The 25,968-nt window shown below is 42.3% G+C and overlaps 1 protein-coding gene across 1 annotated transcript; it reads left to right on the forward strand.

Annotated features, from left to right (window-relative positions):
* Positions 1–103: 103 nt before the first annotated feature.
* LOC103778461 (low-density lipoprotein receptor-related protein 3-like) lies at positions 104–25,130 on the forward strand (the record flags this gene model as incomplete). The annotated part of the gene is made up of 7 exons (XM_008946054.1): positions 104–217; positions 5,065–5,112; positions 11,097–11,235; positions 20,303–20,511; positions 20,793–21,879; positions 23,055–23,187; positions 24,291–25,130. Coding segments are annotated over 7 exons (2,543 nt in total), but the record flags the coding sequence as incomplete, so codon positions are not given.
* Between the last annotated feature and the right edge of the window lie 838 nt (positions 25,131–25,968).

The following is a 25,968-nucleotide window of genomic DNA, read 5'->3' on the forward strand; positions in this document are numbered from 1 at the left end:
GTGGAAGTTACTGGGGGGGAAACACGGACAAACTGACGGGGAGCGGGACGGGACGACCACACGCCAGACCGGGTCTGCGCATCCCCCTCCCGCTTTCCAGCAGGGCGGGCGCGGGTCCCGCAGGGCGCCCGGTGTGCCCGGCGGCGGTTAGGCCGAGAGCAGTTCTGCCCGGTCCTGCGGAAGCCGGCGGTTTGCCCTTGGCTTCGAAGCTGCTCCGGTAACCCCGTCTAGCGCCTTAAAAAAGAAAAAAAAGTTTCGGTCTGAGTGGTGCGTTCTGCAGCCGCGTAACTCGCTGTTACTACGGGTTCGGACGCTGCCCGCGGTGCCGCCTCGCCGGCCCGGTGCTCGGCCGCCCTTCCCGCCTGCCCGACACTTCTTTGAGTGGCAGCGTGGAAAGAATGGTTTGGGTTGTTTTTTTTTTTTTCCCCGCTCTCTTCTCTTCCATATTCTACTCTCCTCCCTCCCTTCTGCTTGAAGCAATTGCTCTCCGCTCTGCTTCGCAGCAGGTGTTAAGTTATGGCAACGCGATGAAGCGTGTTGCTGGTCTCCAGACTGCCAGCCCTTGCTGTCGGGAGGAGGTGTTTTTGTCAGGGAGAAGCGTTGACGCCTGTGACTGGAAGGAGCGAGCGGAAGGCCCCGCGTGTTGAGCAGGGGCACGCAGGAATCGGGAGTCCCTGGAGCTGACCGCTCTGTCCCTGCGTGCTGCCGGTAGGCTCCGGCGGAAGCTGTGTGCGGAGCCTGGGGCTGCTCTGAACTCTCCTGGCGAGTGTTTGGGAAACTGTTACAGCTCCTCGAACGAGAATGTGCTAAAACCGCAGCTATTTGCTAATGAAGTGGATTAGAGTTCGTTTTTAATAATCCCAAATGACAGTTACTCTGTGTTACATAAATGATAAGAAATGGGTATCTGTGGCCAGACCGCTCATTCTATTTTTGTAAAAGTGTTTTTATAACATCGGTGCTTGCCTAGAAAAATAAGAGGATGTTGAAGTTTAAGAGCTGTTCTGGTTACTTCAAATATACCTATTATAATTAACGGAAGTGCAATCAAAAAGCTATCTACACTACAAAACAGTTTGAACATCCGTTCTAGCTAGTACAACTTTTTTTTTGCAGAGACTTAAGGGTGTGTCAGAGATGTGCCTGGCATGAGGGTAAGGTCTGCTGCCTTATTTGTTTGAAGTTAGAGAAAGATACGAGGTTCTGCCATACCTCGGAATTTCTTGGGGATTTTTTTTGTGGCCTGGTCAGACTTTTGTTAAAGCTTCTGTTATTTAACAGAAATAGCATGGTTATTATTAAGATGACTAATAAGATAATAAAAGATTATGTGAACTCCAGAGTTTAAGTGAAAACACTTCTTGTTTTTAGCTGTGAGTAATGCCAGGTTGAAAGTTTAATAGATTTCTGCTTTCTATGACTTCTAGAATTTCACTGTCTGGCTCTTCTTTTCAGCTGGAATGTATTTTTCCTATTCCTTGCACAACTGACAGTAGTGGAAGTTGAGAAACATGAGAGGTGGGAAGCTTGTAAGGTATTCTGCTTCAGTGAACTCCTAAGAATATAATGCTGCTGCTTTAACTATTTTTGTATTTTACTTCCTGCTTGCCTGTCCGTTCCTTTCGTCCTTATTTTTGGCTCCTGCTTCTTGCCATTCTTTAATTTTTTGATTTCCTGTAGGCTGTATGTGATGTTTGGTGTCTGTATCAATGCACTGCCACTGACATTGCTGTATGTGACCTTGTCTGTAAACTGCTGCTCCAAAGACTGGAACTGGGTTTGTTGCCACTCTTGTTTCACGAGACCATTTTGTTTCTCATTCTTGAGAAATTCTGGAGGACATAGAAAGTTATCCAATACAAAGTAATCAGAACAGCAAAACTGATGTCTTTCCTTCTGGCTGTGGGAAAAGCCTGGTAGCTGTCACTGGTTTTGGAGGTGCCAAGATGTAAATTTCCCTTCTGATCCCAGTAACTGCTTTCCCAGCTGAAAACCTCGCCCTGAGAATTATTTAGCAATCCAAATGAATGGCACAGTAAGTTTCCTACATGGAGTTCAAGCCAACTGAACTGTTTCTGTTTCTTCTGGCTTTCCCATAACTGCTCAACAGTTACGAAAAAGTGTCTAGAAAACTTTCTAATCTAGCCCTCTTCTATCACCTGTTTTTATTTTGACAAGATTTTGTTTTGATAAGAGACAAGAAAACCAGCAGGGAACGTCTGTTCTTTCTTTTGGGCCTCTGACACTTTAGTGAGCTGAGTGTTTGAGAAATACTGGTTCACAGTGCTCTTGTGGTTTGGTTTGACAGTCTTGAGTGAGACTGAGAGTGAGGCAAACAGACACGTTGGAGAGTAAACTTATTCAGTTGCTGGGGAAAGTACCTGATGTGAAACAGACTTTAGAGAACTGTTCTTGACTGCTGACCTCTTAGTGTGAAAGAGTTTGAAAGTGAGAGCAAAGAGTTTGCAGCAGCATCCGACAGATGATTTGCATTTGCAGAGGTAAAAGAGCATTTTTGAAGATTGTCTTGCTTAGGTATCTGCCAGGTCTGGTGTGCAAAGCTGCCTGCAACTCTGACCTTCTGGTGGCAAACTAAGGGTGGCTCCTTCACAGTCCTCAGAAGAAAGTAATGTGAATCTGAGTGAGCTAATTCTGCTGCATTGTGCCCCTTGTCTTCATGCTACTTATTTCCATTTAAAAGGCATAGGGGCCCCTCATCAGCCCTGCGAGGGAGCCTTTGCTTGGGAGCTTGTCTTCTGTTGTGTTGGGAAGATTTGGGTAGGAAATGTGAAGGACTGTAGAACTGTAGTACAGACCCAGACATTTGCATACAATGCATCTTCCAGCACTCCTTTCAGCTGTAGTGGTAGCTATGCAGACTTTAGTCATGTACTTTCATTGGAGTGAAACAAAATGTGTTAATTTTAATGAAAATGAATTTGTGACTTAATCACTGGTTAATTCCTTCCCATTCTTTATGACTGCATTGCTATGGTTACAAGACCAGTGGTGCTTTAATACCATGTGAGAAGTGTTGCTGTTACTGCTGCCATCCAGGGTTTGTCACAACCAGATGTGCTGCTCTGTCACAGAGCAAGAGTTAATGGAGCTGAGTAGTTTCCTGCTACAGGATGGTAGTGTTGCTCCTAGGTGCACTTACTGACCTATCAGTGCAAGCTAGTGCTGTGAAACAAAGGAAATAATTACATGGCGAGTTGTTATTGTCATATAACACATGTTACTGCCCATTAATTAAGTAATAAAATCAGTGCTGTTAAGGTCCTTTGAACATAGTGTTAATGCTTCTTATCATAAATCTGCAGCTCAGGCCTCTTTCTTCTCAAGCCACAGCATACATACGCTGCCATTTAGCATGCCCTCCCTGGCATGTTGCTAAAAGCTCAGTCCTGCAGGCACTTAGAAGGAGCTAGAAGTTGGTGCCCTTGCCCTTGTGATAGTGCCCTGGAGCGTGCTGTGCCGGGCGATGCCAGGAGCAGTGCTGTGCCAGGTGATGCCAGGAGCAGTTCTCTCTGCTTTGCAGGGCCTGGCCTCAGCCTGGAGTCTGTGGCAGTCTGTGTGCCTGCTGAAATCACTGTCTGTGCTTAGCTCTCAGAGCTTTGGCTTCAGGAAGGAGAAGGACCAAACTGTGGACATCCAGACGTAAGTGAGGGCAGAACTGCTGCAGGCACCTGTGCTGCTGCAGTTTGGTGATGGTTCACATCCACCACTGGCTGAAAACCGTGCCTGGGCTCAAACTGGCAAGCTAAGGGATCATTTTTAGCTTTTCTGTTTCCACCACTATAGTGGCAGGTGTTTGTTTTTTTTTCCTCTTGTGCTGGTTCAAGTCATACCAGAAGGTGGTCAGGGCAAGGGTCATTGTTTTGTGACATGTTTGGACGGTGTCTAAGACAATGGGAGCCTGTGCTCCTACATGCTGCTCGGGGACATAAATAGTGTTAATTGTCAGCAGCTTCCCAAGTGACTGCTGGGAACAGGGACAGTTTCTCTTCCTCTCTTCTCCTATTGTTCATTTTTTAATGATGTTTTTTACTAAATGCTTGCCAACAGATGGACTATAAAAAGATTTAGGACTTCACACATGCATAATAAAGCCAAAGTGAGTGCTTGGTCTGGGATGTTATAAATGAAGTTTTGGTAACCTTTTAAACCTTTCTAATTCTTTTAAACATTTGTCATTTTATTAATAGGCTGTCTTTGTAGATTATAGAATGCTGCTAAAATGGGAGCAGTTAGTGAAGCACACTAACTGCTGTTAGAGTTGTTGGAGAAGTGCCTTAAAGAATGTATGGAGAAAACAATATGGAACTACATGTTAATGTAGACCCCTGGAGCAACAATGGTACAGGAGAAATTTTTTTTTTGGGCAATAACAACACTTACCAGACCCCTCTAATGTATATACCTCTAATGGTATATACTGTGAGAAGATACTTCTGAGAAAGTAAATAGTATTGGTGACTAATTTGTAAGTCAGATGTGTGGTGCAAGCACTGCCTCATCGTGTTCTGATTTTACCAGTGGACCTCTTTGGAAACTTCATTGTCTTTGATTAGTCAAGGTAATCATGTTAGCTTTAGCAGTTTATTTTCAAGGTGGCATTTATCTGAGAGGAACAAACTTTGCTTTATTCAGAGGAGACATATTTAAAGATAACAGTCTTGTTAGTTGTTTTCCAGCATTTAAGCAGGTGAAATGATGAGCTGTGGTGAGGAATGTTTTAGTGTAATTGTTCTTCTGTCTTCCCCAATTGAAAAAAAAAATCCTGCAGAAGGTGACTTAGAATAAATTGGCAGTTGTTTCTTTTGGTAGTGTATTTGGCAGATACTAAACTAATAATGTGTGTTGACTTTTTTTTTTTATAGCTACAATGGGAGATAATCATTGATTACATGACTTGCCTGTGTAGATAAGCAAAGTTCTTGTTGGAAGAATGTAATCTATTTATATTAACACCCCAGCAAACACCTAGAAATGGTTATCTACTGACTGCCACCTTGTGCCACTGTAACTTATATCAACATTATTTTTCTGTCTTTTACACAGTGAATCTCTTCCTGACTGGGAAAATTGAAAGTGCTGTTACCTCATCAGGTAAGACATACTTTTATTTCTTGTGTTTACTGTTCTTTTGAGTTGTTAGGGTTTCTTCACCACAAAGAGATCTTTCAACAAAATGGTGTGATCTCAGTTTGAGAAGAGAAACTGACGTTTTAGGGTGTTTAGGACTTAAAAGTCTGCCTGGGGTTCTAGACAGTGTTGCTGTGCTAGGAAAAAATCATAAGCTTGAGGCTAAAGTCATAGTATGTGCAGATATGTTCAGGGGAGCTCCATGTTTAGGAAATGTGCCTGGAAATATCAAGCCAGGAACAGTGGTCCTTTCCCAGGGGAGCTAAAACAAGAATGTTAAAAATGTCTCATGAATGTCAAAATGTAAATTCAACCAGAATCACAGCACTTAGTGTAATTTCCTTCTCTGTTCCAATACTGTGATTTACTGACATTACAGGAGCATTGCAGTCAGGGTCATTTTAGTGCTGAGGGCCCTCTTGTGCCTATCAATCCACAGTTACCTTGGTAGGCATACTTTATGCCCAAAGAGGTTGCAACTGAAATTAAACCAGAAAAGACAAATCAGGGAAACAAGGTGAAAGGAATTCTAAGGTACTATGTGTTGATTAATGTGAGAGCTTGAATGTTCAAGTCAACACGGGGGTTTGTTAGAAGGTTTAAATCAGGAAAAGGTAGTAATTTTATGATGAGGTAACTTCCTTCAAGTTAGCTCAGGGGAAGTGTGGATGAAACCATATAGGACATGTGGTGTTTGCAACACTATTTCCTTTCTTTCATTGGAAAAAATCCAGAATATTGTCTGTGTCCTAGTCTGTTCTGCCTCAGTGGTTCCTTGGCTTTGGATGGAGTTTGCCATCCATTGGCTGTATGGTCTATGAGTTTGCAAAGTGTAACTTGAGTAATTACACAGTGGCTGCCCTAGACTGGTGACACTGCCTCAGCTGAAATAGCTAATGCCTCATCCCATTGACTCCACTGCTTTCTAATGTTTTTTTTTGCTAGAAGCAGAGCATTGTAACATTTGACTTTTATTCTTTCAAGTATGCTGAAAACTTCAGAGTACTTTAGTCTTCACGTTTTCATGGCTTAATATAGTTTTGAGTTACTTTGTCTCTTGACAGTGTAGCTGGAGCAGGGGAGAAGAATGATCATGAAAGGTCATTGCAGTTGTGCAATCCATGTCGAGCTTCTCTCACCTGGGTGCTGAAGGAGAACACGTTAGAGCAGTGCAGTTGTAAGGCAGATGACCCTGCCAGGAATCATCTCACAGGAGATGTTCCTTAGGAGCCCTGACAGAAGTTGAGAGCAGTGCTTGCTGCCCAAAACGTGTCCCGACGAAGCAGCTTCTTGCGGCGCTGCTCTCGATGGTCAGGTACCGTGGGGCTTCTTCTCAGGAACCTGGCAGTAGCAAAAATAGTGAGTTCTGTAGAACGTGGGTTAGGCCACCATTTTGGCTGTATTTGTATAATGACTTTAAGCCAGAAAAGCTGCTGCTGCTGCTGACAGGGAGCAGTCCTCCTGTCAAGCCCCCTTTCCCTGGGCTCGCAGTGAGCCTGTCCAGCCTGTTGATCCAGCTCAGATTTTGTCAGATCAGTGAGTTGAACCCTTGGGCTGTGCCTTTGCTGGTTCTGGTATCAGGAACAGAAGCAGCCTGCTGGAGACTGGATAAAATGAAGCAGAGCCTTAAGTCCTTTTCTCTCCACAGGCGTAAAGGACCTGCGTTAAGTGATGTGTGCTCCCCTTGAGGGAGCACTTGGAGAATTTAGGGAGAGTTTCCTGCTGACCCTGAGCTACTGAGGAAGAGTATATTCTAAGGGTTCAGTTTTGAGAGAAGGTTCCTTGTGGCAGGTGCAGGCCATCCTTAATCCCAGAGCAGATGGTTGGGATGTGTCCCTTGGGACTGGGGCAGACCATGGGGCATTGCAGAAGAGTGTGAAACAGCAGTATTTCTTTCCTGATGAGGCTGAAAAATTATTCCTGCACAGCTTATTACCCCCCAAACTGTCCTGTGGTGGAGCCTGAAGTCTGTTCTTTTACGGTTGCTTTACAAAACCAGGAGTTAATATTACTCATGTAAAGTTTGGGAAACGTCCTTGCAAATATTTGTGGTGTATTTAACTGGCAGGGGGAATCTACTGTTGTTTACAGTAGAAGAAATCCATTTGATTATTACAGAAAGAGCCTCATTAAGATTTATGCCTGCTTGACAGAAACTCTCTGAACTCAAAACATCTTCTGGCATTTTTTAAAAGTTTGTTTTTTTTTTCATCTATGAAAGATTCATTATTGTCTGTCTTCAGAATTTATTCTTTGTAAAAAGCACCACCTTGGTAAGATTTTCAGTGTGTTTGTTTGCCAGCCCAGGGACTGGTATTTTCTTACATTTCTGCAGTAATCTAGTAAGTCATTTGAGGCTGCTCTTCTCTTCACTTTTCTTCTCAGTTAGTGCAGAAAGGCTGCAGAAGAAGAGTTACAGAACAAATGTTGACAGAACATTGTCATAGCTGCTCTTGGGTGTTGTTGCTCATGATAAGGCCTTCAGAATCTAGGGCTGTACCTTTCTATTTAGAGACTTCCCTTTCCTTTAGATGTTTCAGCAATTTGAAACAGCTTTTGTTTATTTTCCTTAAGTAATCACACTGTCATGCCAAAGCCCAACTTAATAACACAATGATTGTGCATGTGTGTGGTTCTGCAAACTTCATGGGCAGAACCTGAGGAGGGAAGTGTGGCCCCTTTATTGACACTGAAACCCCAACAGTAAGGAATTGTGCCCTTGTGTGGTTTTTCTGTTTTGTTGCCAGCATTAAAGGCTTTGTTTAGTATGGATTTTTTTTTCAGAATTTCTGTAGGTGAAAGAACAGCTGCTGAAAGCAGCGCTCGGATACTTTGCCCTGTCTGCCACGCAGCAGTCAGTGCACGAGGAGTAAAGAGGCAGACAAGTGGTTAGGAGGGAGCTCTGCTGGTGTATTGCAAATGCTGTGGTAATGAGCACTGATGGGAACTGAAAGGTGTCAGAGAATCGTTGAGGTTGGGAAAGACCCTATGAGAAGCGTAAGGCTAAGCGAGGTTTGGGTAAACGCAACAGTAAATTTGGGAGGTGGATGGGTGTGTCCCCAGTTTGCTTCAATAGGTTTAGGGGACTGTGGACGTGTCCTTAAAATTGTATAATTATGTTTTGGCAATAGGAATTCAGGTTAGTGGCCCATTGAAATCGGGAGCCCTTTTAAGAGCAAAGCAGTTTACTTTTGAGTAGGGTGAGTCAGAAATGGTGGTTGTTGGAGGGGTAGGGCCGTGGGGAAAGTACTAAGCAACAGTGATCATTGCCAGATGAGCTGCCCAAAATGGCACATAGTGTGAGTGCAGAGCATACCTTGCTGATGTCCTTAGATTTTCACAGCTATAGTTCTCCTGCTAAAATTGACAGTCTCTTTCTTTTGTTCTTTCCATGTTCCATGTTTGTAGCAGCTTGCGTTGTGAATAAGAAAAAGCATTTCTTACTGAGAACCTCAACTGTCATGTTACCTCAGATCCCCTGCTTACAAATCAGGAAACTATACATTATTGCAAAAGAAGAAATGCTAGTGATGTTACTTCAAAAAAGCTGGCATAGTTGATGTAACTGTTGCTCAGGATCTTTGTAAATACTTCCTAAAACCGAGAAACAAGTATGTGGGAAAATAAATACTGCTTAAGTGCATTGATGAATGTGCGAGTGGAAGCGCTCCTGTGGAGTCACCAGCCTCTCAATGGGACTTCCTCAGAATGGAAACTAAAATAAGCTTTTGGTAATTATGATTCTGTTCTCTGTTCTAGTGGATATTCTATGAATAAGGAACCAGTACTTGCTACAAGGGCAACAGGAATATTTACAGAGCGGTTGCTGGAAACCTCCGGATAGTGTTGACTGGTGTATTTGCTCTTTCTGCTTTGTGCATTCTGTTTCCTTCCCATTAAGAAGTTTTAGTAATCTGGCAGTTAGGAAATGCAGTCTTTCCAGCTCCTTTTATGTGGTTGCTAGGTCTAGGTCCTCTTATGCTGCTATGATACGTTGATGCAATGACAAGTGTGTGGAGGAGCACACTTGAAAGACCTAAACAAACTGAGAACTACAGTTGAAAAGTCCCGTGCATCTTAGATTTGCTTTTATAATTCTTTACTTGCACCTGCATCTTGGTGTTTTACCAGCATCTAGTGTGGAGCCTCTTTGGTTTTAGAAATGGGATAACAGAAATGTTTTTTGTTTTGGTGACTGCTTGGCTGCAAAATATTTGTTTGGAAAATAGATGTTTTAGTGTATTTATGTATTCTGTATGCTTTTGTGGCCTTTGAAACTAATAGGAATTGCATGCATATGTTTCAATGGAATGACCTGCTTGGAGAATAAAAATAATGGCTTTATATATGTTTTGCCTCAGGTAAGTTACTCACCTAATGCTTTTTATATCCCTGCAGCTCTCATTTCAAAAGTGTTTACTGTGAACAAAGGGAATGGTGTCAGCCACAGGTTCACTGGGGGTGGTGGTGGTGGGAATGCTGCAGCCTGGCACCAGCTCCAGCCAGGAGCTCTGCAGGCAGCCCTGCCACCTGACTTGGTGGCAGCCAGACAGCTTTGCCAGCACCTCTTCACCTCATCCCTCCAGTGCAGATAAATATGATCCCGACTATGAATTGAAAATGATGCATTTATGTGGCTGAATTTCAAGAGATACTGTAAATCTGTGATTTATAAGGCAGTATATTTGAATGTGTATGAGGAAACTTGAGGTACAGGTGATGTTTTTTCTCCTGTTCAGCTTTTTAAGCTATGGGAAAATAAGCTTCTGTCAAAAACTGGACTATTCATCTGAGATCCACAAGTCATGCTCTAGATGGTAATCTGTTTTTAAAATAGTTTTAAAAATTATTTTTGGAAAATGTTCAGAATAGCTATTGCATTACACAGAATTTTCCCTCTTCTAGTCTGCTGAGAATACATTTTCCCATCGGAACAAATTTCCCACTTGTCCTTGGAACACTCCACTTTCATTTTTGAATTGCTTAATTACAAATTGTGAGTATTTGATGTAGCCTTAATTGGCCTGCTGTTTTCCATAGGAAGATCCGAAAGTGCTTTGAAAATAGTGAGCTTTATTTAGCACTGTTTGTTCCTTTCCTTGTCTGGAAAATTTCTCCTATCTGTGGGAGTTCAGAAGGAATTTAGAATACTTAGTAAAGTTCAATGAAAACATTTGATATTGAAGTCTAGTTTACTTTTTGTTTTTCTTTTTTTGGTTGTGGATTTTTTTCAACCATTACAAACTGTTTAGGTCTGCTATATGGTTAGGAGAATGAAAAACATGCCCGGGAGCATGTTAGAGCAAAATGAGCTTCTAGATACTTTTCACTCAATATGGATCATCTTCAGTCATTGGGTGACATGTCCAGGCTTTGGGAAACTGGTAAGAAGGACTTCTGTATTGCATCCTCTTGGCAGAGAATCCATGCAGGAATATTGACTGCAGCCTTTGGTGGATTCATACAAGGTTATTGATTGCTCCATTTTTTTCCAACCCTTACAAACTGTTTAGGTCTGTTATATGGTTAGAAGAATGAAAAACATGCCCAGGAGTATGTTAGAGCAAAATGAGTTCTAGATACTTTTTGCTCAATATGGATCTTCTTCAGTCACTGGGTGACATGTCCAGGCTTTGGGAAACTGGTAAGAAGGACTTCTGTATTGCATCCTCTTGGCAGAGAATCCATGCAGGAATATTGACTGCAGCCTTTGGTGGATTCATACAAGGTTATTGATTGCTCCTGCATTGAAATGCAGTTTGTGCTCACCTGCACTTGGAGTGGGTGTCTTAATTAAAGACTGAGGCTGAGAGGGAAGCAGTAAGAGGATAAAACCGTTGGCTCTCATTTTTCTGCAATCCCTAGAAATTGATGAAAGCTCTTGTATCTAAAGTGAATTGTTGATTAGGCAAGGCATTAACAATAATATTTTTCCCCCCCCTTAACAGATGCTTGCAGTGGAAAACTGGTAGAGCACACAGAGAGACGGGGAGTTATCTATAGTCCTTCTTGGCCATCGAACTATCCTCCAGCTGTAAACTGCAGCTGGTACATTAAAGGAGATCGTGGAGACATGATAACAATTAGGTATGTTTTGATATTCTGTGGAGGTAAAGGATTCTTTGCTGAAATGAAACAAAATGTGAGTTCTTGTCTGATATACTGGTATGAAGCTTTTTTTCAGAGCTACTGAATGGCTGAAGGAAGCTGAATTTAATTACTCTGGAGCATGGTTGCAGGTTGGGCACCTCTCGTTTTAGAAATGTTCCACTGTGTCTTGTTTCTCTAGGTTTCTGACATCCATTATTATGTATGCAAGTCACTTGTAGTCTTTTAATGTAGTTATCTTCCTAATACCTGTGTGAGATTTCATCCACCTCTGACAGATGAGGAGGTAGGAAATGGTGATGTATTTACTCATATTAAATAGTCCCCCTTCATTGCTTATAAATAGGAATAGGTGAAGGCAATAAAACCTGGACAGCCCCAGTGGGACACATAAAACACCTAGAGCAAAACAGGTGCTTTCTGTCATGGTTTGAAATGGTGCTGTGTTTAATTGACAGTTGAAGATAATAATTGCTTATGGTTACTTGTTAACCAAAAGATGCTTGCTTTTCTGCTTAATATTTATTTCCAGCAGAATTAAAGAGTAGTTAGCATTTTTGGCACAATTTCCACTCATTCTATAAAAATACTGTTCAGAAAAGACTAAAATATGTTACAAATGTTTTGTTAAGAGTGTTTATGCTATAAATGTCAGTGTACTGCAAATGTGCTTTATTTCTCTGGACTAATCATAGTATCCTTCTCAAACTAAGAATTTCTTATTTTAAAAAAGCAAAAGAAAGCAAACCTAGGAAAGGAGTTTTTGTTTGGTTTTTAGTACTGTTGTGTTTGACACCATCTGCTCGTTCTTTGCTCAGCTGCTTAAAAGGACTGCAAACCTCTTCAACTGCAGATGCTCAGCAATTAAAAACAAATCTGCCACAGATGGAATAATAGGAGGGCTCCACCATCCATAGTTCAAAATAGGAACTACTCATCAAAAGCAAGGAAGCAGATAACCTGCCAGCATTTTAGATCCATAAATAGAAACACGCTTTTAAACCCCATTAAATTGTATTGGACTTGGGAATTTGTTTCAAGGCAGAGATTGTTGGAAACTCTGAGGGAGCACACAAATGAGACACAGGACTTGGCTCTGGAGAATAGTGCTGCAATTTATGCTATGAAAATCTCTCAGAGCTCCCAGTTAGAATTGGGATTCTCTTCTGGAAATGTGAGAGGCTAAGGAAATAAAGGAAAGCAAGGTGAGGAAAGCAGTAATAATGTTCATATACAATTTGGATGTGTGCATAGCAATATGATCTGAAATATTTCTTCTCAATGGGTTTATTTTCTGTTGCTGTCATATCCTGCCCTCCTGTGCACAGTGCAACAAGGGGAGCTATGTGTTTACATTCTTGGGAGTAGCGTTGTGGTGCTGAGTTTCTTGCTATAAATGTATGTGGAGTGACTCACTCCAGTGAATGAAATGCCAAATCCTGAAGCATTGGAGGGTTTCTTTAGAAGGTTGTAGCCCTTGCAATGCTGAGGATGTGAAAGAAACAGCTGTCTTGCCTAGGCTAACTGGGGAAGAGGGTTCAAACACACTTTTTCCTCGTAACAGTTGAATGTGCTCCATGTCCTAGCAGTGTGCTGATAAGGCCATAAAATAATAGCTTTTCCAATTTTCCTAGGAAAATGAAACAATTCTTATGATAACATCTGGATGTTGAAAGGTTTAAAAATACCTCACCTCCTTTGTGTTCTGTTACACTGGGTGCATTTCCTTTGATCTGGATTGCTCATTGACAGTTAGCAATGTTATGTAAGTGTTATACTGGAGATACAGCACTGTTGTAAATCTTGTAAATAGTCACAAAACAAGTTCTGAACTAAGCAGGCACACAGGGTTGGTGTAACCCACAGCAGATAGCAGAAGATGACACAAGAAACTGGCTGGAACCAGACAAGATAGCAGAGGGCCTCGAGAGGCCAAACAGTGAGCCAGTCCACACCCATATAAGGGCAAAGAATGTGGAGTTCACAGGAAGTTGGCTGTGTGGAGGACTGTCAAAGACCGCTTGGGACCACCAGGGCCAGCCTAGGACCCCTGTAGGAGCCCCTAAGAGACTTAAGACACATACATAATGACCATGTAAATATAATGATTAGTTCTAGGAAATAGAATGAATATATGTGAAATAAATGTAGTGCATATATGTATATTAGTAGAGGAATATGTGCTCGAGCTGACGCGGTGTATGAGGAACATGTTTGGTGGAGAGATCCCCCGTGTCCCCAGCCCTGAATGAAGTACTGCCTGCTCTTTAATACCTATCCAGTGTTCAGGAGCTTTATTCCAGATTTTGGTGACAGCAGGAGTCATTACAGAATAAAATTGCAATTGAAAGTAGTTTTGATTTCTGAAACATTTGCAGTTGGTGGTCATATTTTATAAACCTGTCATTCAGCAGCTTTCAACAGTGCCTGGATCTACATGTGGATGTAAGGTGCTGGCTCCTGTGGGCATGCACTTTACAAGCTCTGTCTTAGTATGTGTATTAGATATTCTCCATATCCTCACGTTTCCATAGTTATTTTCTTGCTTTGTAGTTTTTCTTTTCAGAAGTCCTTGGGGGAAACTTTAACAAAGAGCAGGAAATATATGTTCTTTGTGCTTAATATCTTTGTTAATGATGCCCGTTTCAATATCTTCTTCCAAGTTTGTGTGTGATGGAATGGTGCTGTTGAGACCTGGCAATAAGTGTGTAGCTACTGCTTTCCAAGACTATGTTGTGTCGCTTTAGATTCAGGTAATCAGTCTTTTATTTATTGTTTGGAAAGATTTTTCTTTCAATTTTTCCTTTTTTTTTATGCCTGTTTTGACAGAGGACTACATAAAGATTCTTTAAGATCAGGTAAAGATGTCATATACAGTAATTGCTTTTGTACCACACTTTAGAGACTTCATATGTTTGTTTCCTCATATCTGAGAAGATCAAAATTGGTTGTGCTTAGCAGTTGCTGTTACCTGATGTTGTAATTAACCTGATGTGGGCAGAGTATGAATGAATTGCTGTTTATCGTAGGAATTTATGACAATTCAAGATAAGAGTATTGAAAAGCTATATACTTAGTGATCCAGTCAAGGTGTCTTTTATTAATTAGAGGTGGAATCACCCTCATTTGCTTTCATTTCAGTGATTCATGTCACTGGCTTTGAAAAAAGAAATTTTCAGATACCATCCAAATTTCAATTTCTGAGTACGATTGAGACCTGTTCATGTAAAGCCTCGTTGGTCTGTAATTGTATGAAGAATTCAGGACACTGCTTCATAGTCTGTTTACCAAACTGCAGTGTTTCAGAACTTGACATTAATTGGAAAAAAAACCTCAATTTATAACAATTTACTTTGGTTGCACATGCTCAAATTTTGAAAATGCAGCCCCTGTGTCTCTTGCCTAAGGTTGCATGGTTTGGTGCTTGGGAGCTGGTGGCAGAATAGAGCTCTCCTAACTTCCAGGTCCTTGTGCTTCAGCGGCTAAGCAGAAGCTTTTAATGAGCCAATTAAGTCATCAGTTGTTCACAGTCTGCACTTGCTGTGAGAGGCTGGCAAATGGAAGTAACTTTTCTTGCTTAATTGGCCGGTCTGTTTTATTTTGGGACTGTGCTCTACTGATCTACCCATAATATTTATTCTCCAATTTTTTTAATGAGTTTAGAGGGCCAAATTGGACATTACTTATTTATTTATTTACAATTCACATTCATTCAGATTTTACATCTGCTGGGCCTCCAAGAGTTTACCCTTTTTTTGTTAATTTCCCTGATCATCTGTGGCAAACGAAATAGTATTTTTTTTTCCTTTCTTTTGTCTTCTGATCCTTCAGTAATGCTCAGACTTTCTTGACACTGTTGGTTCGCGACATCATCCCGTGTTTGTTCTTTTCTGGTTATTAGGAATGCTTTTTTTTTCTTTCAACTGTAGCTGCTCGTGCTTAAATTACTAAGAGGGTTGTAGGAAATTCTCTACATTATTTATTAGAAGTAGTTTGGGTTTTTTTCCTAGCTGCTACTGCTCCTTTCAGTGCAGATGGCAAAAAGCTCAGCTCTGTTAAGCATAAATTTTGCAGGTAACACATTTTAAAAACACTTTCCGAGTGTAAATGGGTATGGATAAGCTGGTTTAATGAATTTCTTTCCAGTAACATAAAACTACTTGATAGTTAATAGAAAATACCATTGCAGGGAACTGTTGCTTCACTTGAGGAGTTTCACAGTGAAGATCTGATACATAGCCGATTCTGTCACTTTCAGCGAGTCCTGCTTAATGTTTGAGGTTTGATACTGATACAAGGTTACCTCTGAGTTTGGGTGCTTCCAGTGTTTCATAGACAACTCTTGAACTTCTGCATAAAATTAGGAGACTTTTAAAAAAGGAATTAGGTGTGGAAGAAGCATTTCAAAAGCATGATGCCTGGAGGTGGTGCTTCTGAACAGTTTCTTTTGGAAGAAAAAAACCCTGCAAGTCTGGTCCAATGATCTTTTACACTGGTCTGAGTCTCTGCTCTTGTACTGTGTTGGAACTCACAGGTAACAGTGAGAACAACCTAAAGGATAAAGCATGTTAAAGGATGTTTTGTGTGTTAGTGATGGGTTCTGTACTTTGTCAGTATTGCAGTTCTAAGTGCTCGGATCTGGTCCAGTGATCTTTTACACCAGTCTGCTTCTCTGCTCTTGTACTGTGTTGGAACTGACAGGTAACAGTGAGAGCAACCTGAAGGATAAAGCATGTTAAGGATGTTTTGTGTGTTAGTGATGGGTTCTGTACTTTGTCAGTATTGCAGTTCTAAGTGCTCGGAATGCAGCATTTGACTCCTGCAGTATTGTGCCTGAGTGCTCTTCTCCCTGCCCTCTGAACTGGGGCTGTGTTCCCTGGCTGTGAAGAGAAAAAAAGCCTGGAGGAAAGCCAGGTTCTCCTTCCATTTGTCATTGAGCAGCAAGGTGCCAGAGCAGAGGAGTGTTGCTTCTGGGTGAAGGGGGATGTTTGCATCCCAGGGGGCAGCTGCAGTGCGGTGGGAGAGGCTGTAGCTGAGGGGTGCAAGGGCTGGGGTTCAGTGCCACTGTGCATGCTAGGGTGGACCTCTGGGTTCACATCCCACTCCTTCAGACTCCTTCATGTGTTTTGCTGGAGGGGGCTAGTGTCGGAACCCCTCATTTGCTCTGCCTCCCAAACCTTCCATTTCTCTAACCATGATGTTTAAAAATACTGCAGTGCTGACTGGTGCTGCGTGAGGTGTGGGTGACATTATCCATCAGTACTCTCTGTTTCAGTACTACTTGATGCTATTTCTTGTTTTAATCACAGAAAATGATGTGGGCTTTGGATACAAAGAGCCTGAGACCTCCCTCAAGAATGCTAACTGCAGGCTCCATTCAGTACTTTTCCAGAGACTGTAATGTGTTTATACAGTCCCACAAGCAGTAGGAGCACAAGATTTTGCCCCTTATTTCCACTGCATACCTGCAGTCATTCAACCGTTGGGCTAATCCTTTTGACAGAAGAATTTGCATTCCAGTTTGAAAAAATTCAGTGCAATAAGTAAATGTCCCTGCACTCTATTTTGTGGGTAGCAGGATTAAATTATTCTTCAGAAGACTGTAACAACAGCAGGGCTAGATCTAATTACAGATGATGAAAGAAGTGAAGTAGCAGAGGGTGAACACACTATTCAGGACTCTTAGGTGAAATAAATCAGTGGGCTGTTTAATGCCAGATTAGTATGGCAGAAACTTTTTACACAAAACCTTGTTGTTCCAAATGCATTATAAAAGGAAAACTAATTTATATATTTATGTGCACACACATATGTATGCGTGTTGTTTTGTGCTTCTTTACAGAAGAGGGGTTTTTGTGGTGAGGTTGGTTGACAGCTCATTCAAGTAGATCATGCTTTTGGTCTTGAGTAAAAATCACCACCGATTTAAATGGGGCAAAATTCCCTTCCATTGGAGCACTATAACTTAAAAGGATCCTGGAGAGGAGTGACAATGCCTTAACCAAAGCAAAATTTGTTCAAAGCATGCCAGTTGATTAGTTTGTGTGAGGTAGAACATTGCTTTGACTTTGCTTTTGTCCTTAGGAGAAGAAATTTTTAGAACTGCAGTGGCATCTATTACATATAAAACTTCACCTGAGAACTAGAGCATCTGTATTTTTGGGAAATTGTGTTTATTCAGTGATGTTTGAAATCCCTAGGCACCTGTGATTAAGATGCTTATTGTTTTTAAAAATAGCTTATTCTGTATTGGTAGCTTGTGCATGCCTGAGAGGCTTGGTGTTTTCAGGGAGGCTGTTAAGGATGAAACTTCCTTGCATGTCTCTTCTGCCTCATCACCCTTGTGCTCAGCTGGTTTTGTGGCTAAAGCTTGGATTCCTTAGTGCTGAAGTGTGGGATTCTGCCCTGAATCCAATTCAGATCCACAGCCAGCACTCGGGGGCATCAGTTATCCTCAGTATGTGTGTGGTTCTGCTTTGGAAGGTGGGACTAAAGTGATTTCCTCTTGCACACCCATTATAAGAAACAAAAAAAGCACCCTTTATTAGCAGTGTACAATACTGTACTCTCAAGGTGCAAGCAGAGGAGATTGGAGAGCCTGCATTTGTTTATAATTACCAGAGGTATCACTGTCATCTCCAGAGGAGTTTGTAAATAAGGCATGTGCATGTAGTTGACTTACCTGTACTTTTTGTGTGAACCATAAAAGTGTTTTAACTTTTGTTGTTGTTGTTCCCTAGAAAGAATTGCATTTTAATGTAAGGTGCAGACAGCTTATTTTATAGGCAAATTCTCCCCTGGGTGTGTGCACTCCGTGCTGTATAACAGCACTGATAGGCAAATTATTTAGCTGGTAGACAAAAGTAGCTCTTCTCAGCAGAGTGGGGAAAATGAGTGGCTGTGGGACTTGGGTGGAGTGCTGGGTACTGGGTGTAGGGTAGAAGAACAAATTGTTTATATCTTTTAAGGTTGCTCCCGCCTGGTACGTGTAGACTAACTTGTAAATCCCAAGATTGGGTTAATGATCTTGTTTGTATTGTATGAGCAGAAGTTTTTCCAGTTGTGCCCCACCCCACTCCCCCAAGCTGGTTCCCAGTTCTGAGTTTCAATTTCTTGATTCAGCGACTGTTCCCTTTTCTTTGAAATTATTGTCATTGGGCAGATAAATATTTCTAATACTTATCCAAAAAGTCTGTATGACAAGAAGACTCTACGAACAATCCTACAGGTTGATGATAGAAACCCTTGTTGATGTCTGATGGCAAAATAAGTTAGAGAGAGCAAAACCAATGTGCTAGTTCAGTAGTGGTGTCTCGCATCTCTTGCAAGAGACTTGATGTGGGTGCTCCTGTGTGGGTGCCCATAGTTTCACTGATACTTTGTGTAATGCCTTTCGTGCTGTAGTTCCTGGTTGCACACTTGCTTGGTCAATAGTTTTTTGCATAACACCTGGAACAGAGATTATCTTCAGTTTATCTTTGCATGGTTGACTACTGAAATCTTTTCTTTCTGACTGCACAGTCATCTGAAACTTCCTTGTAAAATATGCTGGATTCAGAAGCTTGATGAGAGCACTTGGAACGAAGAAATAGGTGCTGTGGGAATATTTCTTCCCAGCTAGGAAGACATGTAGAGCATGGTGGGAGAAAAAGAGGAAGGAGATTTCTGGGTGGAGTCTCTTTGCCTCCACATATATTGTTGGCCATCTTTCCATTTTAACGTAACACTTTCACTGCTCTTGTACTTCTCATTCTCTTTCTGATGTTTGGGGTTTTTTTATTCTTTTCCTGGAGAGTTTTTAAGCTGATGTATTTGGCAGAACCTACAGGTGTGTAGGGTGGGTCTCCTGCTTAAATGAATTGGCTCGTTTATGTAGTTGTTGTGCATTCCCTTTTGCCTTGAAACAGCAAGATCTGGCAGGCATTGACAGCCTTTCATAAATACACAGCAATATGAAATTTATCTTTGTTTCTTTTTCAAAGAATTCCTCCTTTATGTTTGTGGAAAGTACTTTGTGGAAGGAGGTCTGTACGTCATAGCAGATTTTCAGCCTTTCTAAAACTTCTGTGTAGGTATTTGCACTGAGTACACACAAACTTCTACCAACTTAATTTTCTGTAGTTGGATTATATGAAAGAAGAACAAAATTAATTTTTGAGTTTCCTGAAAAATGTGCCAAATGAGTGTGGTTCTCTGAGCAACACTCTTGTCATTGCAGATTACTGAATGCAAATGTAATCTGTTCCATCAGACTGAACAAATACCCTGTATGGCTCCTGACCTTCAGGTTGGGGAGTATTATCTGGTTGTGTTCAGTATTCTGCAGACAGTTTGGGCACCTCTTTGTGCTAGGTAAGCTATTATTGATTAATCACTGGGCTTGGGTCAGTGGAAGGGCTTAAGGTTTGACTACAGAAGGTTACAAGCTTGCTTGCTCTGTGTTTGTATTCCCAGAAAAGAAACGTTTTTGTCTTTCAATTAGAAAATAGTATCATTAGGCTTTAGGTTCCATTTCTACCCCTTGCAGTCATCTTCTTGTCCTCTCCCTGCCTATCTATATCCTGAAGAGTTGATTTTTGTGTCTTGTATTTCTCTTTAGGTTTTCTTTTTGCTGCTCCCTGTTGTTCTTTCTCTAAGACAGTAGTCTCCCCTCTCATCCCATAGTTTTGTAGCTTTTAAGGTTGGAAAAGACCTACTTTCTGTAAAAGCAAAATTCCAGCATACACTGTACTCATATCTGTATTTTAGGAGACAGTTTTGTTTAAGGACTCTATGAGTAAAAAAGGAATCATCCTTTCAGCTTTTAGAACAACTTGGCATGCTGTTTATGCCTGTGAAATGGGTGCTTTTCCAAACTGGGGGAATTTGAATACTCTGCTTATATGTACTTGAGATCCTGTAGGTGTTTCATTATCTTTGACTGTGATCTTTATGTCAACACTGCTTGGTGCAGAATGTCAACTGTTACTGTCTGGTTTTTCACTCTTTGGTTTTGTTCCAGATATATGTCCTCTTTGTAACTGGTCTTTTCTTTTGTTACTAACAGTTTTAAGAACTTTGATTTGGAAGACTCTCAGAAGTGTGCAGTAGATTGGTTGATGATTGGCCCCTCTTCCAAGAGGGAGGAGTACAAAGTATGCGGATCTTCCATACCCCCGTCCTTCATCTCTGCAAGGGACCATGTTTGGATATATTTTCACTCAGATGCATCAAGCTCAGGACAGGCTCAGGGATTTCGCCTTTCTTATATTAGAGGTAAAACCTTAAGAGTTTTGTTGGTTTCACTTCCCCTCTCTCTGGCAGAACTTAAAGATGGTAGTGGGTTTTGTTGACAAGAGCCTTGGGCACATCTTGATGACTGGAAGGCTTTAGCATGCTAACACTGATACTGTTTCCACTTGGCTTTTTAACAGTATTCCTGAAGCATATGGTCCTGACTGATTGACTTATGACATGCAGGGTAAATAAGCATTAAGAAGTGATGTCAGATGGTTCCAGAAGTTTTGATACTATTTTCTCATTGCCTTCTTTCACAGGAAAGATAGGTCAGGCTGAATGCCAGTCAGATGAATTTCGTTGTGCAAATGGAAAGTGTATTCCCAGTACTTGGAAGTGTAATTCCATGGATGAGTGTGGTGATAACTCGGATGAGAGAAACTGCACTGTCCCTCCAACAGAGCCTCCCTCCAGCATCTGTCCCTCAGGAACGTTCCAGTGCACGGCAGCCCGCTCCACCAAGTGCTTGATGAACGAGCTGAGATGTAATTCAGTTAAGGACTGCAGTGATGGTTCAGATGAAGATAATTGCCCCGATCTTTCCTGTGGCAAAAGGCTGGGTAATTTTTATGGATCTTTTGCTTCCCCAGACTTATTCCGTGCTGACCACAGCAGATCAGACCTTCGCTGCACGTGGCACGTGGACACACAAGATAATCGACACGTTCTCTTGCAGCTTGATTTGCAGTTAGGCTACAACGACTATGTGAAAGTGTATGATGGCATCGAAGAGAGAGGTGACAAATTAATGCAAACATTCTCCTACCACAACAACAGACATTCAGTGAGCGTGGAGTCATCAAAGGGCCAGCTCACTGTCACATATCATGCACGCTCCAAGAGCACTGGCCATGGCTTCAATGCAACCTACCAGGTGAAGGGCTATTGCCTTCCTTGGGAACACCCGTGTGGGAGTGACGAGGAGTGTTTCACAGATAAGCAGCACTGTGATGGCTGGTGGCACTGTCCAAATGGCAAGGATGAGGAGAACTGTCCCGCTTGCCAGAAGAACGAATACCCTTGTGAAGGGAACAGTGGGCTTTGTTACTCAATACTTGACCGATGTAATAACCAAAAGAACTGCCCGGATGGCTCAGATGAAAAAAACTGCTTTACTTGCCAGCCAGGAAACTTCCATTGTGGTACAAATCTGTGCATCTTTGAGACTTGGCGCTGCGATGGCCAAGAGGACTGCCAGGATGGAAGTGATGAACATAACTGCCTGGTGATCGTTCCCAGGAAGGTCATCACAGCTGCTCTGATTGGGAGTCTGGTCTGTGGCTTGCTGCTGGTGATAGCACTGGGTTGTGCATTTAAATTATATTCTCTGAGGACCCGGGAGTACAGGTAAGCATCTTGCTTTTGTAGCGGTCATAGCTATGGTCATTTTTTCCTTGTTGTTTAAAGGGAAAAAAAATTGATGGCTAACCAGAGAATTTGCAAAATGCTGAGGTCAGCCCAAGGAACTGGTGACAAATAACGTTCATCACATTGGGCTTAGAGAAAACTATTTAAGATTTTTGGAAGTAGTGAAGGAGAGAGAGACAATATCATGTCTCTCTCTCCTTCAAGATGAGAGAGCTCTTCTCTCATCTGTGAGAAATACACACTTATTGTGCAGCCTGGGAGAACCTGCACTGGTTTAAAACTGGTTTGAACAGTTTCCTCTCCTACGTACTCCTGCAGCAGACCCCTTGCACTGCCAAAACCGGGATGCTGAACCGTTACCATGAAGTCTTTGCTGCATCTGAACTAACTCTTCTGCCTTCCCTCCCCAAATACTTCAGTTCTTGGTTCCACTAGAAGCTGTGTCCTGTGGTGGGGAGGCCTGTTCTGAGCAGGAGTTTTTTACCTCCATTGTTCCCATTGGTGTGAGCTCTGCCCCTTTACCTTGTATGCCTTGCTGTATGGGTAGTGTGTGGTTCTGTGTGTGTGCAAGTGTGGCTTTGCTCCCTAGGAGAGAGTCACAATGGGCTTCTTGAAGTCCATCTCTTGTCATAAGCACCAGCTCGGTGCCCTGCTGCTGACACCATTCATGTTGACTGTCCAGTGTGCTCTATGTTCTCTCCTGATCAAATGTGCATGATTAAGGAGCTGGAAACCAGTCTTTCTGCTGTTTTGGAAACCTTGGTGCCTTGCTTCTGGCAGGACAGCTAAAGCTCTCTGCAGCTTCAGCTTGTGTGATCATTTTCAGTTTTTAATGTTGTTTTCTAAAAATAACCTTTGGGTATTTGCTGAACAAGTGACCACTGTTACTGGTGTAAGCTAGCCTATTGAAAAAAAATATTCAATTGCCACGGGGTCTGACCTGAGACCACACAAAAGACTTTGCTGCTTTGAGGCACTGATGCTTATAACCCTGTACTCCTACTCCTCCTGTTTATTTTGGCACCCTGAGCCTAGCTGAAGGTTTGTGGTTTTGGTGCTAGTTTTGATGCAGTGCTGTTATGTGTTAATGTATAGGAGGCAGGACAAAGTGACTGTTATTTCTCCTCTGTTTCTTCCCTCTGATTCTTTTCCAGAGCATTTGAGACCCAGATGACACGACTTGAGGCAGAGTTTGTGCGGCGGGAAGCTCCACCTTCCTATGGGCAGCTGATTGCACAAGGACTTATCCCCCCTGTCGAAGACTTCCCTGTGTACAATGCATCACAAGTATGGAGACACAAGTGCCAATGAACCTATCAGCAGCCAAACTACAATTAGATAGAGTCAGTTTGGAACTGTATTTTTTCAGTAGTTGCACTAATTATGTGGAAGTCATTTAAAAATGCGTATGTTTTATTTGGAACTTTAGTGCCACAGTTCCACATCTTGGTGCCGTGGGTAGTTCTGAACATGTTAAATGTATTTGCTAGGGGACAGCAGCGAGATAGGCACATGCTGTTTTGCTGTACATTAAGACAGAATGAACAGAGACAGAAAGGATAGAAAGTAAACAGAAAAAGTAGTTGCGCTAATTATGTGGAAGTCACTTAAAAATGCATATGTTTTATTTGGAACTTTAGTGGCACAGTTCACATCTTGGTGCTGTGGGTAGTTCTGAACATGTTAAATGTATTTGCTAGGGGACAGCAGCGAGATAGGCACATGCTGTTTTGCTGTACATTAAGACAGAATGAACAGAGACAGAAAGGATAGAAAGTAAACAGAAAAAAGACTCTTCAAGCTGAAGCTATAGATGTGCCTGAAGTGATAAAAAATATCTAGCAGTATTTTTTGTAAATTCTGGGATTATTTTTCAATTACAAACACATTACACTGGGAAGCCATTAAATTATTCTTCTACTTCATTGCAGATTTCTCAAAAATCTCCTGTACCTTATCAAAATTATCCACCTGTGATACAGCTCCTAGTGTGATAAAGCGCTTGTTTTAGTACAAAATTGAGAAGTAGTTTGCTTTGGCTTTTCTTCTCTGCTGTCACCAGCTTTTGAGGATCCTCTGCTGTTGCTGATAATAGAGGACCCTGTGGTCTGCAGTCTGGTTCTTTAGTGCTGACGCAGTTGCATGAGTGGAGCATCTTGCTGGGCAGACGAGCTTGAACTCATAAAGGAAGCAGTAAATGAAAGTCTTTTGGTACAGGTAGAAGTGTCTTTGGTATTCCTGAAGAGTTCATTACAAAATGTAGGTGTACCAAAGTGTAGGGCTCAAGTCTGAGAGTTCTGGTAAGGCGGGGATGTTAGCGGGAAGAGCAGAGTTCAGGAGATGGCCTTTGGGGGTGTGTGGAGTAATGGTGTGTCCCATCTGTGTTGCAGGCCTCTGTGCTGCAGAACATTCGCACGGCCATGAGGAGGCAGATGAGGCGGCACTCCTCCAGGCGGAGCTCCTCGCGGCGGCGCTTGGGCAGGCTCTGGAACAGGCTCTTCCACAGGCCTCGGGCGAGAGGCCAGATCCCGCTCCTGACGCCTGCCCGCGCTTCACAGACTACCCTGGGGGATGGAATCATCAACCGGGCTGAGGGGACTGTTCCCAGTCCTCCACCTTCCCCTGAAGGATGTAGTTTAGAGGCAAATGCCCATGGCCAAGCTGGAAGCCTCCAAGAAGCTGGATGTAGCAGCTTGCAGCCAGAGACTGAAGTCACAGAGCCATCCCCTTCAAATGTCTTACCAAATACTTGCACAGCAGCACACGCAGAGCCTGAGGCTGGACACGCTGATAAATCTTTAGGTGCTGAGACCTCTGGCAGTGAGCCTAAGCAGTCCAGTAAAGTGGGTTCAGGAAAAGCTTTCAGAGATCCTTTATCTGAAAGCGTTACAGAAACGATCCGTGGAGGGTCAGCATCCAGGAGGACTGTCCCAGAGGACAGTGGTTTAAGTAGAAGTCATCCGCTGAGTGAAGAGCCACGTGGGTTACCCTCAAAAAAGTGGGAGTCTGCTTATCCAGGCAGCCCTATGCATGTTCATATCCAGGTGGACGGACAAAACCGCTGTTGCCCTAACTCATACCGGGAGGAGCCTTTGGGCATCCATGCGGCTTGTTGCCATTCTGTGGAAGTGCCAATGTTAGAGTCCTCTACTCCTCTCTCTGAAATCAATACCAGTGATGATGAGTCTTTACTTGTTTGCTAATAAAAGTTTTTTCTTTGGCCCTGTAAATTTTGTAACTTCATTGTTTATATGACAGTGCACTTTGATAGGTGGTATGTCTGTGCTCTTAACTTCGTCTTTCAGAACCAGTGTGCTTTAAATCCCGCAGGGAGTACGGTCTGAGACTGAATGGGGCAAGTTTTTGTCTTTGTTGCTATTCCTGAAACTCCAGTGGGGCAGAAGTAGGCCAGTATGTGATATCAGGGGCTAGGAGTGCAAGAATGTGTCACTGCAATTTGGAGGCGTCTCCATCCTCTGGTGTTTCTTCTGTGCATCTATTCACTCTGCATTCAGGGAACTAGTGTTTCTTTGTTTTTCAAGTGGTCTTACTGAAACTAGAGAGAGCTCTGGAACCTGATGCAGGCATCAGTCATTGTAACTATGAATACTAAACTAGAAATAACATGGTTTGTCTTTTTAGACATAATTTAATTAAAATAATTTTCATTACAAATGCTTAGAAAGAAAATCCTTTGTAGCTTCCTCTTTATAGAAGTCGCTCACTTCCTTTGCTCCCTTCAGAAGTATTCTGATGGCCATGTGTACCTTGAAGCATCCACTGAACCCAAAATTTCTGTATAGAGTACTGGGAATGATACCAGGTGTCTTATCTGCTACTGCTCTGTCGTAAGACATGAGCAGTGTTCAGAGTAAGTGGAGTGCATTGAGCCCCAGTTGCAGCAATATTTCTTTGTGTTGTCATATGTTACCTTCTCTTCATAATGATGTTGTGAAGGTTGAAGATTTGTTTGCCTTCTCCCCACCCTGCTTTTCTCCTCCCTTCTGTTTTCAAGGACTTCTATGATTATGCTACTTACAACGTGCCCTGAAGGATACTGCTCCTGTT

This window comes from Merops nubicus, unplaced genomic scaffold (assembly GCF_000691845.1).
Source record: "Merops nubicus isolate BGI_N331 unplaced genomic scaffold, ASM69184v1 scaffold16490, whole genome shotgun sequence".
Taxonomy (NCBI): domain Eukaryota; kingdom Metazoa; phylum Chordata; class Aves; order Coraciiformes; family Meropidae; genus Merops; species Merops nubicus.